Here is a 17,818-nt window from a genome sequence, read left to right as displayed (position 1 = left end):
AGATGTCCATTCTATTCAAGGACCCTGTGACTAGGGGCCTTTCCTTGAAAAGGCTGAATTGTGAGCTTGACAGGCACCCCAGAACTCCAAAACATACCTCCCCTGACCTCCATCACTGTTTCTGTCCAGTGCCCAAGTCCGTTGTCAGGTACTGTTAGCAAGTTTAGTAAGCAAAACAGTCTCTTGATGTCATGTATAGTGGCAGCTGCCCATGTCTCTCACATACACGCACATACACACACACACACAGATTGGTAAAAATGATACCTAAGATGTCTAACCTGTGTTTTAGACTCGTTTCATTTTGGGGAGGTGAAAGAGACACTTTAGGGTTTGTGTAGCTCAATTTCTTTATTTCATGATTTTAAGTGACAGAACTGGGAATCTAAACTCAGATTTTTCATCTGACTTTTTCAGCCATGCCACTCTTGGTCCCTGTTATCACTGTTTGTTCAAACTTAAGTAATTTTGAGATTCCCATGAACCCTCAGTATCGATTTAAATTGATTTTTACTATAATAATACTTGTTAGTATAAATGTAAACTTTGGTATAAGCTCATTATACCTATAGCTTTTAAGCAAGCATGAAATTATAACATGTTTATAAGTTATGCAGAGGGGGATCCCTGGGTGGCTCAGCAGTTTAGCGCCTGCCTTTGGCCCAGGGTGTGATCGTGGAGTCCCAGGATCAAGTCCCACATTGGGCCCCCTGCATAGAGCCTACCTTGTCTCTGCCTCTCTGTCTCTGTATCTCTCATGAATAAATAAGTAAAATGTTTAAAAAAAAAAAGTTATGCAGACAAAACTTTGAAACTAATAAAATTGATTAATGGTGCTATTACATTACAATATGATGTGTAGTTACAGCTAAATTATTCCTTGCTATATGAATGTGGTTTGCTGTCCATGGTGAAGTCCCCTGCCCCACCATTTTCTCAGGAACTCCTGAGAAAACTTTGAGGCTGTGATATCATTTAGGTGTTAAATCTTTCCCTAGTCTGAGATAATTAAAAAGAATGCTTCTTGATGTCTACTTGTTCATAGATTTAGATATAACAGTGAAATCTCTTAGCATTTACCTGATTAAAAAATTTTTTTGGTGGGGGGCACCTGGCTGGCTCAGTCGGGGGAGCATGTAACTCTTGATCTTGGGGTTGTAAATTCAAGCCCCACATTGGGTGTAGACATTACTTAAAAACCTTTGGGGCACCTGGGGGGCTCAGTTGGTGTAGTGTCTGCCTTCAGCTCAGGTCATGATCTTGGGGTCTTGGGATTAAGCTCTGTATTGGGCTCTCTGCTTAGCGGGGAGTCTGCTTCTCCCTCAGACCTTTTCCCCTCCCCCGCTCCTGCTTGTGCTCTCGCTCACTCTGTTCTCACACAGGCACGCGTGCTCTGTCTCTCTCTCAAATGAGTAAATTAAAAAAAAAAAAAACAAAAAACCCCAAACTTTAAATTTTTTTTTTTTTTTTTGGCTTTTAACACAGTATGTTATTTCAACCACACAGAAGTTACTTGATACCAACAAAAAGATATTTTTTCCAGTAGTGTTTATATCTGTAGATGATCAAAAATTTGTCAGAAGTGTGCCTGTGGTGTGTGTACCAGAGATGGAAAGCTTATTTTTTCAGTGTTCTCAGGTTACTCATCATGTGACAGGGAACTTGATTTAAAAAAAACAACACACAGCTTTATTGAGATATAATTCACATACCATACAGTGAACCCATTTAAGGTTTATAACTGAGGGCACCTGGGTGGCTCAGTTGGTCAAGTGTCACCCTTTGGCTCAGCTCATGATCTCGAGGTCCTAGGATCAAGCCCTTTGTTGGGCTCCTTCTTCCTTAGGGAACCTGCTTCTCCCTCTGTCTCACGTGAATAAATGAATAAAATCTTTAAAAAAATGAAGTTTATAATTGAATGGTTTTTACTATATCCACAGATTTGCTACCACCACAGTTAGTTTTAGAACATTTTCATCATTTGTGTTTTCATCACCCTTCAGTTACCATCTCAACCTTCTCCTTTCCCCTAGTTATGGGCAGCCTTTTTATTTTTTTTTTTTCAAGATTTTTAAAAATTTATTTGACAGAGATAAGCAGGGGAAGTGGCAGGCAAAGGGGGAGGGTGGCTTCCCACTAAGCAGGGAGCCCGATGCAATGTGGGGCTCCATCCCAGGACCCCGGGATCATGACCTGAGTCAAAGGCAGATGCTTAACAATAGAGCCACCCAGATGGCAACTTCTAATCTACTTTCTCTCTCTGGATTTGCCTATTCTGGACATTTCTTGTAAGTAGAATTCTATAATATGTGGTCTTCTATGATTTGCTTCTTTCACTTAGTGTAATGTTTTCAAGGTTCATCCATATTGTAGTATGTGTCACTACTTCATTCCTTTTTGTGGCCAAATAATATCTCATTGTGTGAATATACCATATCTCGTTTATCCGTACAGCGGTCAATGGACATTTGGGATTGTTTCTACCTTTCGGCTACTGTCAATAATGCTGCCATAAATATTAGTCTACAAGTTGTCCTGTGAACGTGTTTTCATTTCTCTTGGGTGGTAATTAAGCGAAATTGTTAGGCTTTCTGGTAACTTGTTTAGCCATTTGAGGAGCTGCCAGACTATTTCCTGAAGTGGCTACACCGTGTTGTATTTCTGTCAGTAGTATAGGAGTGTTCCAGTTTGTCTACATCTTCACCTTCATCTAACAGTTGTTATTGTTCATCTTCTGAGTTAGAAACATCCTACCTAATAGGTGTGAAGTGGTAGCTCATTATGGTTTTGAGTTGTATTTCCGTGATGACTAATGCTGTTAAAGTGTCTTTTCATGTGGTCCTGGGCCCTTTGTGTATCATCTTTGGAGAACTGTCTCTTTAGATCCTTTGTATATTTTTTAATTGGGTTATCTGTTTATTATTGAGTTGGAATGCTTTATATCATCTGGATTCCAGTCCTTTATCAGATATCTGATTTTGCAGACATTTTCTCCTCTTTTGTAGAGTGCATCTTCACCCTCTTGATAGTATTGTTTGAAGCATAGAAGATTTAAGTTTCGATGAAATTCTGTCTAGGTGTTCTTTTGAAGTGTGTGCTTTTGGTTTCATATGTAAGAATCCATTGTTAAATCCCAGGCCTGGAAAATTTACCGATATGTTTTCTTCTAAGACTTTTGTGGTTTTAGTTCTTAGATCTGCTAGGATACTCTCAATGATAAGCAGCCCTTCACTGCTTCAAAAGTACTTGTTCAGTGGGTGTATGCCTCTCTGGTCAGGAGGTGCTTCTTTATTTTGAATTCAGTGAGACTTTTGTCGTTTTAATTCTGCAGCTTTTAACAAATCTTGTTTTTCATCTGACATTTTTGCTTTCATTGTAAAAACACACACCCACATTGCCATGGGTGGAGTTCAGCAGCATGCTCATGTGCTGGTGTAAACATGGCCCGCAGTTGTATTTTAGGCAACCTTAGCTGCATTGCTGTCCCAGACCCTTTATGTGGCTTCTGGAATCAGGTGTCTTCTGAATTCTTAAGCTCAAGGTAGGATTATATTTAAAAATCAAACAAGGGGACCTGGGTGGCTCAGTGGTTAACTGTCTGGTCGTGATCTCAGGTCCTGGGATTGAGTCCTGCATCAGGTTCCCCTCAGGGAGCCTGCTTCTCCCACTACCTATGTCTGCCTCTCTCGCTCTCTCTGTTTCTCATAAATAAATAAAGAAAATCTTAAAAAAGATTTTAACAAGCCAAGCAAAAACAAAACTTACTCCCTGCCCCAGTATTCCAGCACTGATTTGATAATTTCCCTCTTACTCTGTCTAGGAATATAAGACCTACAAGGAGAACTTTCTAAAGCGCTTCCAGCTCACCAAGCTCCCTCCATATCTCATCTTTTGTATTAAGAGATTCACTAAAAACAATTTCTTTGTGGAGAAGAATCCAACTATTGTCAACTTCCCTATTACGTGAGTATTCTGCTTCACTTCCTCTTAGGGGTAGTGAGCCTGAATCTCTTTTCATATTTTTGTACCATTTATTTGGGACTGTCTTAGAGATTGCTGGGAACAGAGCCTACAGACACTGCGTAAGTTAAGGGTTCTTTTTGGAAAGATACAAATATTTCAGGGACTTCAAAGATAGATGTTTACCTCGAGGCGGTCTTCCTTTCACCTTTTCTCCTCTTGTCCTCTTGCTTGCTGGGAAGTGTGTAGTCTTTCAATGTAGGAAAAAATAGTTGATGAAAGTAGGGCAGGACAGGTAGGATGCTGCCTGGCCATGAAGATGCTCTCGGGAAGTTGGAGTCTGACTATCTTGGTGGTCATTGCATCTTCTTGCATATTGTAGGTAGGCATGGATAGTGGTGATGGTTCCACATTTGTCTTGTCATCTTTGGGTCCTTCTGTCTTAATTTTTTCCCCAGAAGGTAAAATCTAGATTGTGTTTAATTTCTCCCTAGTGGCAAGAAAGATAAATTTTGATATATGGTCTTATTTTTAGTTTATCATGCAGTTGTCTTTTTACTAACATTTATGAGTATATTATTATTATTATTATTATTTTTAAAGATTTTATCTATTTATTCGTGAGAGACAGAGAGAGAGAGAGAGAGAGAGAGAGAGAGGCAGAGACAGGCAGGGGGAGAAGCAGACTTCATGCAGGGAGCCCGACATGGGACTGGATCCCGGGTCTCCAGGATCACATCCTGGACTGAAGGCGGCGCTAAACTGCTGAGCCACCCGGGCTGCCCATTTGAGTATTTTAATGCAAATTGGGAGGAGTTGTACAAGATGCTTTCATTTTGCTGTACTTTCTAACTCAGAAAGTTCCTGCAAGATCCTTTTGGAGGTAGATAGTTGGTTTCCAATTCTCAGGAGACGTGGTTTTTCATACTCTGAACAAAATATCTTTGAGAACATGGAGAAACCTGGTGGTAGGACTGGTAGGAGGAAGTGTGGGTCTCTTTGCTGGCATTTAGAAAAGATAAGAATGGAGCCCTAAAGTAGTTTTTGGTCAAAAAGGATTTGGGTGTATATATGACAGAATTAACTTGATGTTTAGCTCAGTAGGGATGTTTTTTGTGTTTTTTTTTTTCCCCCCAAACCTTCATAGAGTAGTTTGGGAGCTGTGATTTATAAATGCTCATCCCTTCCTTCCTTTCCTTCTCTCTCCATCCCTCTCAGTTTTTTTTTTTTTTTTAATTTTTTATTTTTTTAATTTATTTTTTATTGGTGTTCAATTTACTAACATACAGAATAACCCCCAGTGCCCGTCACCCATTCACTCCCACCCCCCGCCCTCCTCCCCTTCTACCACCCCCAGTTCGTTTCCCAGAGTTAGCAGTCTTTACGTTCTGTCTCCCTTTCTGGTATTTCCCACACATTTCTTCTCCCTTCCCTTATATTCCCTTTCACTATTATTTATATTTCCCAAATGAATGAGAACATATAATGTTTGTCCTTCTCTGATTGACTTACTTCACTCAGCCCTCTCAGTTTCTCAGTTGCCTAAACTACACCAAGACTGCCAATTTTCTCCTTTGAAAATGGTCCTAGGTCTTACTTCTTTGTAGTGTTTTTAAGACGGTAGTACCTGAAAGTGAAGAGGCTTCAGTGCTGTGCCATTCTAGCTGTGTGACTTTGGGCAGGTTATTTGCATATATATTGGAGTTATTCATACATGGATAAAATGAGAGCTTGGACTAGGTGAACCCTAGGAATCCTTCCAAGAATAACGTTTTATTTTTCCAGTTCCACAATCACCAGGAATCTGAGAACAATTGCGGGGATGAGGAGAGAAAACCCCTAGTTAGTATTACAGGAAAATCTCTTCGCTTTTCAAAACCACACTCTTTGTCATGTTCTTCACTAGCATCTTGTCTGTGTGACAGATAGAGTGAAATTGGATATGGAAGCCAGCTCTCTGCTATCTTGAGTGAGACAGTAGAGAACCTTTCTCTGTAAGTCCATGTAGTGAGGTTTTCTTTCAGAACTGGACTCTTGTGAATTGTCACAGTCACCAGTGTGTTCCTGGTAGGAGGGAGTGCTCTGGACTCTAGGACAGTTCCAGAGGAAGGAGGACTGTGTATTGATAATAGTTCCTGCTCAGTCACCACAGAAATGTCCTTACTCTGTTGGTTTCTTTTACATTGCACTTGGATTATATTTTTTTGGCTACCAGCTGCATTTAGGTTTTTGGTAACTGACTTCAGTAGTTTGTCCTTGAAAAGCTTACTTTGGAGAATTTGAGAAAAAGTTAAATCCTTTATTTCTTTTAGGTTTTATTTATTTATTGGAGAGAGAGAGCACGAACAGGGGAGGGGCAGAAGGAGAGGGATAAACAGACTTCCCGCTGAGCAGGAAGCCTGATGTGAGCTCTATCCCAGGACCTTGGGATCATGACCTGAGCCAAAGGCAGGCGCTTAACTGACTGAGTTAAGTGCCTGGGTGCAGGCACCCAAGAAAAAGATAAATTCTTACCTAGTCAGCCTTTCAGAGACTAATTCTGGAAATCTGCACTTTAAATGCATTATGCACTATAATTACTTAGGATGTAATATGGTTCTAGATTAGCTAAAGCCTACACTCTTTTTAAAGAATTATTTATTTTAGAGAGAGAGTGTACACACACACAAGACCGAGAAAGAGCAAGAGAGCAAGCTCGTGCAAGTGGCAGGAAGGGCAGAGGGGAAGGGAGAGGAAGAGGAAAGAATCCCAAGCAGACTCCATGCTGAGGGAAGAGCTAAATGTGGGGTTCAGTTTCATGATCCATGAGATCATGAGCTGAGCCAAAACCAAGAGTCAGACATTTAACTGACTGAGCCACCCAGGTGCCCCTAAAGTCTCTACTTTTGCAAAAGTCTCTTTTCATACCTAATTTTTCTCCTGTGTTTTATTCATAACACATCTTTTTACCAGAGATTGAGCGGATTTGCAATGATTAGGTGCCCTCTGCTGGTTTGGGGATAGGGTTTTGGAGCACAGGATTAAAGCTGTACTTCCAGCTAATTAGGTGTTCTCTGAATTGAGCTGTTTTGATTAGGAGAGGAGTGTGGTGGGCTCCTTTGGCTATTTTCTAAAACAAAATGATTTAAAAAAAAGATTTTATTTATTCATGAGAGAGACGGAGAGGTAGAGACATAGGCAGAGGGAGGTGTAGGCTCCCTCTGGGAAGCTGGATGTGAGACTTGATCCCAGGACCCTGAAAGTAGATGCTCAACCACTGAGCCACCCAGGCATCCCAAATCAAAATGATTTAACATGTTTTCATTCCTTTGTCACTTAACAGTTTTGATTCAGTCATGAAAACTGAAGTATTTATACTTCTGAAGATTCTCTAGGATTTCTTTTTTTTAAATTTTTTTTTTTTTAATTTTTATTTATTTATGATAGTCACAGAGAGAGAGAGAGAGAGGCGCAGAGACACAGGCAGAGGGAGAAGCAGGCTCCATGCACCGGGAGCCCAACGTGGGACTCGATCCCGGGTCTCCAGGATCGCGCCCTGGGCCAAAGGCAGGCGCCAAACCGCTGCGCCACCCAGGGATCCTCTCTCTAGGATTTCTTAAGACAGACATGTCTGGACAGCTGTTTTTATGTTTTTTTTTTTTTTAAGATTTTATTTTTTCATGAGAGATACAGAGAGAGAGAGAGAGAGAGGCAGAGACACAGGCAGAGGGAGAAGCAGGGTCCATGCAGGGAGCCCAACACAGACTTGATCCCGGGTCTCTAGGATCATGCCCTGGGCTGAAGGCGGCGCTAAATCGCTGAGCCACCGTGGCTGCCCAGGACAGCTGTTTTTAAAGCTGAGGATCACTAGCACCAGAAGATAGCTCTTTGCAGCCAGCAGGCATTTTGGCTCTCTAGAGCTTTCATGGATTTCTTTCAACTCATATCTAAATTATCTTCAACAATAAATGTTGCAATCTACACTGTACGCTATTAGTCTATAGAAAAGGATAGCTGTTACTAACATGTAGAATGCTATTGGAACAAAGTTGCATGTTTATTACTACATGGTTTACATAGAAAAATTTTTGGGCAGATAATATATACACAGTCTATAATTCAGAGGCAGATACACATCTGGAAGTGACCACAGACATGACCACTGTTAGCATTTTCCATGAATCCTTCACTTATGATGTTACTGAATTTCATATTTTGAGTGGTAGTATGTCATCAGACAGCACGCCAGTTCTATAGAGATTAGGAATATGATATAGTCTCTCTTATTTATGTTACTGGTCACAGTTTCCCTGTTTATAGGGAAGTTCTTCACAATTGTCTTTGTCCCATCTTCACAGTTGACAATTATCATAACATTGACTGCAATAACTGGTGTATACATTTATGCTTCAACTGATGGTTAGAATCCAACAAATAAAACGCAAAAGGAGATTTAATTCCAGACTCAAGAATGCTTCTCTATACTTGAAAGTGAATATTCAGACACCCAAAATAAAATAGATATATCCAAGTCTCAGTTGAAGGGACAGCTTCTTCTGGCAACCAAAACTGAGGAATTCGGAAGCTGTGGAGTAGCCAGGGTGGGTACATAAAGAAGAGAAAGCCGGAAAAAAAAAAAAAAAAAAAAAAAGAAGAGAAAGCCGGGCTGCCAAAGGAGGGAGAAGAACAAAGCGGATGTCAGTAGCAGAAAAGAGGGCAAATGGCCCCCTTGGATTTTGCTTCTTCTTTAAGTCCTAGTTTTGGCAACATTTCTGCTTTACCTTGAATAAATTCCCCTTTTGTGTTGAAGCTACTGGTTTGCCTGGTTAGCCTTAGTGAAATTGTTAAAATGATTCTCTACAGTGGTGACTCGCAGAATCATGTGGTCAGGCCTTCCCTAGCCAGAGGCTGTCAACGGAACACTGCACCTGTGGGATTCCCAGAGAGAGCAGGGGGGTGATGTGTTACTCCTGTGGTCTCCCTTAACCCTCACCATCTCCGAGGAGATGGGGCCGCTCCTTTTCATATCTGAGAAGAGCTTTAGGCTCAACCTGCTCAAATGCCTACATACCTCTGAAGTAGCAGAGCCCTCATTCCAATTCTAATGTGAATGACACGAGGCTGTGCAGTTTTGATGGCGAGGCCTGCTTTTACAGTGTGCTTTCCCCGTAGAGCCCATCTTGCTCGTTTGACTCATTTTTGTGGCAAAGTATGTGAATTTCCAGCAAGCTGGATTTCATGGTTCTGCAAGTATACCTAGATCCAGGGCCCTAAAGTAGGGGTCAGTAGCTCTCTAGTCCGTTGATGGAGGACAGTTTCCCTGACCTCCATAGCCTTTGTCTGATACTTGGATTTATTTTCATCATCACTAGAAATGTGGATCTGAGAGAATACTTGTCTGAAGAAGTACAAGCAGTGCACAAGAATACTACCTATGACCTCATTGCCAACATTGTACACGACGGCAAGCCCTCGGAGGGCTCCTACCGGATCCACGTGCTTCATCACGTGAGTGGCAAAAATGGTGGCTGTTCCTTTGGCATTTCAGTGGCCTGCTCTCTTTACCTCGCCCTGTCTTGGCCTTGGTGTTCTGCAACTAATAGAGCTGTCAGTGGTTAGTTCCAGGCAGTGGGTCTCAGTTGTGGCTGCATGTTGGACTCACCTGGGGAGATTTTAAAATCCTGATTGATGCCTGGGACATTCAAAGCCAGTTATATTAGAACAAATTGTTTTTTCACCTGGAATAGAGGCCAGGGCTGTTGCTAAATATGCTGTAGTGCACAGGAAGCCCCCATAACAAAGAATTATCTGGCTCGAAATGTCAGAGTTAAGAGACTGTATTAGATTATGTGGAGGTGGGAACCAGGCGTCATGGTGTTAAAATTATCCATGAGATCCCATTGTGCAGCCAAGGTTGAGCACCACTATCCTAGACTAGAGCCTTACCCTCTGAAGTGGAATCCTTGAACTGGTAGCACTGACACCATATGAGAACTTGCTAGAAATGCAGAATCTTAGGCCCCATGCAAACCTACGGAGTCAGAATCTGCATTTTGACAAGACTCTCTGGTATGTAATTATAGTCTATGAAGCACTGGTTTAAAGGTTTCTTTCAGCTAAAAAAACTGTTTTGAATTTGTCTCAAGCTAAAAATGGATGAAACATGTACTTAAGATATGTTTGGTATCACATGGATGATTAGCATAGATTGTTTTAGTTTGATTAGCCTTCTGGGAATAGGGGGAAAATAAGTAGCTCTGTTTATCAAAGATTTTACTGTGTGCTAGAAAGTATGAGTGTTTAATAATGTATTATTTGAGAGGGAGAGGAGTGCAGAGAGAATCTTAAGCAGGCTCTGTGCTAAGTGCAGAGCCCCTTAAGCAGGCTCTGTGCTAAGTGCAGAGCCCCATATGGGGCTGGATTGTGTTTGGATTGCATAGCCCTGAGAACATGAACTGAGTGGAAACCAAGAGTCGGATAATTAACTGACTGTGACACCCAGGGGCCCCTGACTTATATCTTTAACACAACCTCTAAGACAGGCATTAATACCTTTTTTTTTCCTTTTTTTAAAAATTGAGAGCAGGAGAGAAAACCACAAGTCAGGGGAGGGATGGAGGGAGAGGGAGAAAGAATCTCCAGCAGACTCCCTGCAGAGGGAGCCCGATGCAGGACCTAATCTCAGGACAAGATCATGACCTGAGCCAAATCAAGAGTTGGACATTGAACTGATTGAGCCACCCAGGGGCCCCAGTACCTTTTTTTTTTTTTTAAATCAACCAAGGAAACCTAGCTTCAGAGTTTGAGTAATTTACCTGAAGTTGGTAGATTTGGGATTTGAACCCTGATACTTATTTTTTTTTCCTTTAACATTTATTTATTTATTTTATAGAGAGAGAAAGAGGGAGAGTGCATGTGTGAGCAGGAGTAGGGCAGAGGGAGGAGAGAGAGAATCCTCAAGCAGGCTCCCTGATGAGTGTGGAGCCTAATATGGGGCTTGATCCCAGGACCCTGAGATCATGACCTGAGCCAAAATCAAGAGTTGGCCACTTCACTGATTGAGCCACCCAGGCGCCCTTGGTTTCACCAGGTTCTTAACCAGTCCTCAATACAGGAATAGGGGCTTGATTGTGTGATCCTGAGCATTTCTTATGTTTCCTATATTCTGAACTCTTGGACTATCTGGGATATCTGTAGTCTGTAGTATCTGTCTTTGGCATTTCTTTGAAGTTTGGATGGATGAGGCAGGTGAGCTTCCAGCAGTGCCTCTGCCATAATCCAGAAGCCTCTTTTTCTCCCTTATGTATGGCAGCATGAAGTAAGGTAGGTTTGCTGTATTTGCAGCACTGATTTTATGGACCAAAGGAAACAGGTTAGTATTTTGAACTGTGTCCATGAAGGACACTTTTCTTGGCTCTTGCTGTGTTCTCTGGGATGGGGTGTGGGGATGTCTACTTTTAGGCTTTCCCAGTAGTTAACACTGCACCTGCTCAGTGTGTGTAGTCTGTCTGTTTTTTTTTTTTTTTTTTTAAGATTTCATTTATCTATTCATGAGAGACACAGAGAGAGGTAGAGACATAGGCAGAGGGAGAAAGAAGCAGGCTCCTCACAGGGAGCCTGATGTGGGACTCAATCCCTGGACCCCAGGATCACGCCTGGAGCCGAAGGCAGATGCAGGCATCCCTAGTCTGTCATTTTTGAACAGCAAGGAGTTATCTTAGATGAGGAGTAGAGGGCTACCTCTTACCTAAATTCTTAAAAGTGTTGGGAGACTCCATTATACTTCAAGGAATCCTCGGCAGGGGTTGAGTTTGCCAAGATCAGCACTCCAAAAGCTCTTTAAATTGAATGATGCCAAGCAGAAGTCATGCACCCTCTTAATTATGATTCTTGCTGAGAGATGGTCTAGTGGCTATTCCGATTTTTCTCACTTTTTTTCTGCAGTCCTTTCCTTCTGTACCTTTTGGTTTTAGGGAGGAGACTAACCTATCCCTTAATACTTTTTGCAGGGGACGGGCAAATGGTATGAATTACAAGACTTGCAGGTGACTGACATCCTTCCCCAGATGATCACGCTCTCGGAGGCTTATATTCAGGTGCGTTGGCCATGAACTTGCTATGTGCTGAACAGATAGGGTGTGGGGCCAGTGAGAGGAATGATGTGAGTGAAGGCAAGACGTGATATTGAGTTAAAGCCTTGGTTAGGCTGGGTACCTGTTGGGATGCACTGAGGAGTGCATCTGGCAAGAGGAGGCCAGATTATATAGCCCTGTGAACCTAGGAGTGATTGTTAGAAAAGAGAAGGGCAGGGAAGCGTGGAAGATTTGTGGATGAGCGAGGAGGTTATGTGTGTGGCCAGGTTAGTTTTGCAGAGGTATGTGGTCTGGTTTCAAGGAGGAAGAGTCTAGGCTTATCAGGACCCTAGCTAAAAGTCGACTCTGAAGCTTTCCTCAGCATCCCAGGCCAAGTTAGCACTCTTTATGACTCCACAGCATTTTCTGCATGTCTTTACCAGAGTACCAACCTTATTATTTTAACATCTTCTCTATCGAGAGCTCATGGAACAGAGTATCTCTACTTTTTATAACTGTCTGGTACCTGGCAAAGAAGGAAGACAGAGACTAAGAAAAAGCTATAGCTTTGTTTTGTCTTGTCATGCAATAAGTTTGTTTACAGACATTCTGAATATGTTGAATTTAAGTTTGATCCATTTTTCAAAGAGACAGCAGCTCTTAAAAATGTTCTGTTTTACACCTGCTTAATGTATTAAATAAAATCTCCTTTTTTTTTTTAAGATTTTATTTATTTATTCATGAGAGACACAGAGAGAGGGAGTCAGAGACAAAGGCAGAGGGAGAAGCAGGCTCCATGCAGGGAGCTCAGTGTGGGACTCGATCCTGGGATCATGCCCTGAGCCAGCGGCAGACACTTAGCTGCTGAGCCACCAGGCATCCCGAGATAGCTTTTTCTTTAGTGACTTTGTCTATGAGAATAAGCTTAACTATGAGTTCTTTTTTAGAAAGTGAGTTTGGCATGGAAAGTAAAGAGAAGGGGGATGGGTAGAAAAATAAAAAGCAAAAGGGAATTTTCTGAAAGATGATTGAGTTAGTTTCGGAGGACATGCAAATATGTATGTGGAGTGACAGGCTGTCCCTGGCCTAGGGTGGAAGAGGTATTTGATAATGTGTGTGGATTGAATGCCAGCTCCTACCTGCGTGTTGTATTTGTTTCTTACAGATTTGGAAGAGGCGAGATAATGATGAAACCAACCAGCAGGGGGCTTGAAGGAAAAGTTTAGGGCTTTGCTCCCAGTGCCTTTGGCTGAAGATGTAATAATACCAAGGCTGTAGCTGAACATAGGCTGATTGGCACATTCCTGGAGCCAGCTGTTTTGTGGATTTGGGTTCACACCAGGACATCAGAGGGGCTCACCTGCCTGGGATGGGTCTGCACTGTCCCCCAGCTGTTCTTTGATCAGTTGATTATAGACTGATGCCCCCTTCTCCTTCGTATCTAGCTCCCCTCTAGTTTTAGCAGGCCAGAACTCTTTTACATGTGTGTGTAATTTTTTTCTGGGCATCTGGAAATATCCAAAGGACAAGATAATGTCTTCTGCACATCACAGCCTCAGGATTCTAGGAATCCAGTAATATTCTTCTGCCATCATAGATATTTTTTGGTGTGGCTCTCTTCATTTCCTGCTGTGTTTTTTGGAATGGATTAAATGTTTTCCTGTTTTTAAACCAGCCTCTTGTTTTATATCCTTCCCTTAGGCTATTGTCAGCATGTGGGTGGTGTGTCATTTGGGATGTATTTTGTCTCTATTGGTAACAAAATATCTGACTAAAGCAATACATTCCTGTGCTTAACTAGAAGTGTGAAGATGGGCTATTTCAGCCTTAGGTGCAGGACTCTGTGAGGGTAAAGGGAGGGAAGATAAGCAGGAGGGACATCTGACTGCAGCACAGTTCTGAGAAAGTCTCAGCCCGGCCAGCGGGGAGCCCAGAGCAAAGGTTGCCAGTCAGCAGAGTCAAGCAGAAATGGCTTTTTTCAAGTTCAGTCCTTGATATTAAGACCGGCCTGGAGAAAGTATGACCTCAGCCCAAGCACTGTGGCAGAGCTGAAAATGTGAGAGATCTGGATACAGTGGCTGGTGGCAACCAGTCAACCACAGCAAGTTCTCCTAAAGGTAGGAGCCCTGCATGTCTGTGGCTGCCACCCTTACTTCTGGGAGTCAGTGCTGTCCCTGGGGCATCCCTATTTTCCTTTACCTCTTTGACAGCTTCAGTATGTCCTTTGCTGACCCTTCTTCCTCTCCAGCTGTTAAAGCTTGAGATTCCTCAGGACTGCTAGGCCCTCTCCTCAGTGTGCTTCCTCCTTGGGCCATTTAAAATATGTCCATGGCTTCACCTGTCCCCTTAAGGGAGATGGCTTCTGTCTGGATCCTAGACTTCTCTACGTTCTTGAACTTTAGAACCAGCTGCCTATTTAATATATTTTGGGTGTCTTAAAGTCAGTTCAAACCCAACATTGTTCAAAACTGAGCTTGTGAATTTTCTTCTCAAACTTGGCTCTTTTCCAGTGGTTTCTATAGAGGTGTAGGATTCTACCTTCATCCTGTTAATAATTTGGAAATTTATGCCAAAATCCTTCTTTCCCCACCCCCACTTCCCTCATCTAATCTATTACCAAGTCCTGTCAATTTCACATTTTAAGTGTCTCTTGAATCTCCATACTTTAATCCCCTCCCATTGTCTAGGCTAAACTAGTGCCAGCCTAGTCCGGGTCCAGTTAAAAGAGAGAAACCATACAGTAATTTGATCAGGGAAAACTTAATTTCAAGAATTATTAACTATAACAGGATTGGAGTCACAAGGGATTGACTGGTATAAAAGAACTCGAAAGAATTGTAGGAACAGCAGGTGTAAGGAACAGCTATCACCCCTAGGGCTGAGATGGTGTCTAAGGCTGAGATCCAGACCTCGCTGAAAGTCTGACCCCTGAAACCCGTCCATGGTCTCTAATGTGTCAGGAAACGCTGTTTATGGGGACTCATCTTTGCTTCCAAACTGCCTGGGGAGGAGAGGAGCACCCAGAGCATCTGTAACCTCTGCAGGAACCAGGCACCGGGGAATCTGTGAGGCCTGTAAGAGCCTGGCGCCAGAGAAAGCTGCACGTTTCTTTCAAGTGAGCACAGGGAACTGGATGCGAAGAAGCCCTGTCTTCCTGCAATGTGTCTCCAGCACCCTCTTTGGACAAAGTCTCCATGGCAGCTGGCAAGAAAAAATCTAAAGGACCCAAATCCATTTTCCCAGAGCAGGTGGAAAGGATAATTTGTGGAGTTGTGAGGCACAGACCATCCCTTGATGACTCAGCTTCCATAGACACTCTTCTGCACATTTGAATTCTATACAACAGCAACAAAGAAAATAGCTCTGTATTTCTGCCTAACAAGAAGCTTGCTACCCTTCTTCTTACAAGTGAACACCTTTTCAACCTTTCCCAAAATGACATGTCCCAAGAGTCCTGTATCCACTGATGGCTGTGTCGATTACTTCTCAAATCCACTTAGTCCCACTGAACATTCTATCATCTAAAGACTAAGTTGTAAAGTGAACTTCCAACGAGTTCTATATAAAGTGAAAGTAGGAAGAAGAGAGAAAAAATGCTTAACATACACAAATTATCATTATATATAATAAGTAAGTAGAGAATACAATCCATATTTCTGTGATAGGGCAAAAGGCTGCAACTGATGTCTGTGCTTCTTCTGCTGTCACTTCTGGGTTTAGTCTGCCCTTAGCTAGAGCTTCAGCTAGTTGCAGTTCTATACCTGGTAGGGTAACCCTAATCTTCAGTCCTTAAAGACCTAACTCCTTAATCCTACTCCCCACCCTCCTTGTGTTGCTATAGTTTTCCATTAACCTTTACTACTGGATATAGTCCATTTTGCCTGCATTTATTTATAACAGCGACCCAATTTCAATGCTGATAATCAGCATTACTCTGTCAAGTAGATGACACTCCATACCCTACTACCCCCCCCTCCCGCCCTCTGTTGATTTAGTAGCATAAGGAGCCCAAAATGTCCATGTGGTAGTCTAATTGAGTGGAACCATGTTTCCTGGGTGGAAACCTTCACCCTTGGGAACTAAGACCTCTAAACGAGCAAAGGTTTAGGTTGCTAGAACAGAAGTCAAAATTCTGCAAAGTTACTAAGTGTAATAAAAGTCACATCAATATCCACTCGTTTTTTTAGACCCATGTATTTTAATAGGAGAGAAAGCACATATAATGTTCTCCGATTCAGAGCATACTGTAGCCTATAAAATGAGCACCAACTGGTACTGTAACTGAGTTTTCAGTAAGCCTTTCTACCTTTTAGTGAGACTAGCTCCTTCCAGGTGATGGTCTATGTGTTAAGACCAGTGAAATCTATGAGCATGAGCTCATTGCTGCACTTCCTTTGCTGTGAAAAGTGTTGCCTCACCAGATGCAATGTGGCATGGAATGCTATGATAGTTGATAAGGCATTCTGAGAATCCATGGTTGGTGGTGCTGCTAGAAACATGGGTAGGGAAGGCAAATGCATATCCAGAATGTGTTTCTATTCCTCTGAGGACAGATCTCTGCCTCCGTAATAGAAGATATAATCAGCCTGCACCAGGTAGCTGGCTGCTGCCCACAAGGAGTAGTGGGGACTGTTAATTCCTGCTGTCAGTAAATTAGATATTTGGCAGAAGTTCTACGCAGATCAAGATGGCAAAGCCTGGGTTGTGGAGCGCATGCATAGCCTCGATTGCTGCCACCATGGCTCATGAGCTCATTGAGTAAGCACTGGAGAAAGAGGCTACTGGCTGACATTCCATAGGTCATGTCACTTGTGTAAACCTTATTAAGAGTCTCCTCTGCAGCAGATGACTTTTGGGGGGCATTCATATGCAAAATAATTATTTTCATAGTATATATATTTTATTTCTATGATATATGTAGTATATATGTAGGATATAGTGTAGTATATTATATACATTTATATTTATTCTCCTATTCTTTCTTTCTATTCTATTCTATTCTATTCTATTCTATTCTATTCTATTCTATTCTATTCTATTCCATTCCATTCCATTCCATTCCATTCCATTCCATTCCATTCCATTCCATTCCATTCCATTCTAGAGTTTATCCTTATATCTCGTGCCCAGACTTCCTTTTCACTAGTTTTACAATCCTATTCATTCTGAATCCCTGACCATCCAGCCAAACCATTGGCAACTGCCCATGAATTAGTTGAAATCTGTACTTCTGGCCATCTCACACTCCAAATACAGTAAACAACCCAATAGACTGTTTGCAGTTAGGCCCACTAGAGGATTTTCCTTTTCTACTATCTTCAGTGTCACTCTGAGTGAGGATAAAGTGCTACAGCTGTCCACTTGCAGGGTGTACCTACATTTTATGCAAATCTATCTGTAACTCAGCCTGAGTTTTGTCTTCATGGTCAACTGGTCTGAAGGAACTCCCTAGGAAGCAACACAACAGGAGTTGGTGTCAAGGAATGTGAGCCACCTGCTCATGTAACTTATTGTGCCTTTTAGACCTGAGATTGGCTCAATACACTACCCATTTAATGATAGCTTGCAGCTGCACATGGCCAACTTTATGGCTAGTTGAGTCAGACAATAGCAGGTTCATGAGTGGAGATTCAGTTTGCATAGTCACCGGATAGCTTATGTTTAGATGGTCAGTCTGCTATGGCCCACTAGCCAACCAGAAGCTATTTCTCAGAAGAATAGGTATCTGCAGAAGATGAGGGCAGCCCCGGTGGCGCAGCGGTGTAGCGCCGCCTACAGCCCAGGGGTGTGATCTTGGAGACTCAGGA

General features: G+C 42.3%; 1 protein-coding gene across 1 annotated transcript in view; it reads left to right on the top strand.

Annotated features, from left to right (window-relative positions):
- The window catches only part of USP39 (ubiquitin specific peptidase 39), a 32,423-nt gene extending 18,741 nt beyond the window's left edge, over positions 1 to 13,682 (top strand). The window contains 4 exon segments of the mRNA XM_025453802.3: positions 3,821 to 3,963; positions 9,312 to 9,447; positions 11,949 to 12,035; positions 13,177 to 13,682. Of these exon segments, the coding sequence (XP_025309587.3) occupies positions 3,821 to 3,963; positions 9,312 to 9,447; positions 11,949 to 12,035; positions 13,177 to 13,224 (414 nt within the window). The 3' untranslated portion in view covers positions 13,225 to 13,682.
- The last annotated feature ends 4,136 nt before the right edge of the window (positions 13,683 to 17,818 follow it).

This window comes from Canis lupus, chromosome 17, assembly GCF_003254725.2.
Source record: "Canis lupus dingo isolate Sandy chromosome 17, ASM325472v2, whole genome shotgun sequence".
Lineage (NCBI taxonomy): Eukaryota > Metazoa > Chordata > Mammalia > Carnivora > Canidae > Canis > Canis lupus.
Note: the sequence above shows the minus strand (reverse complement) of the source record. Positions and strands in the feature narration are given on the sequence as shown.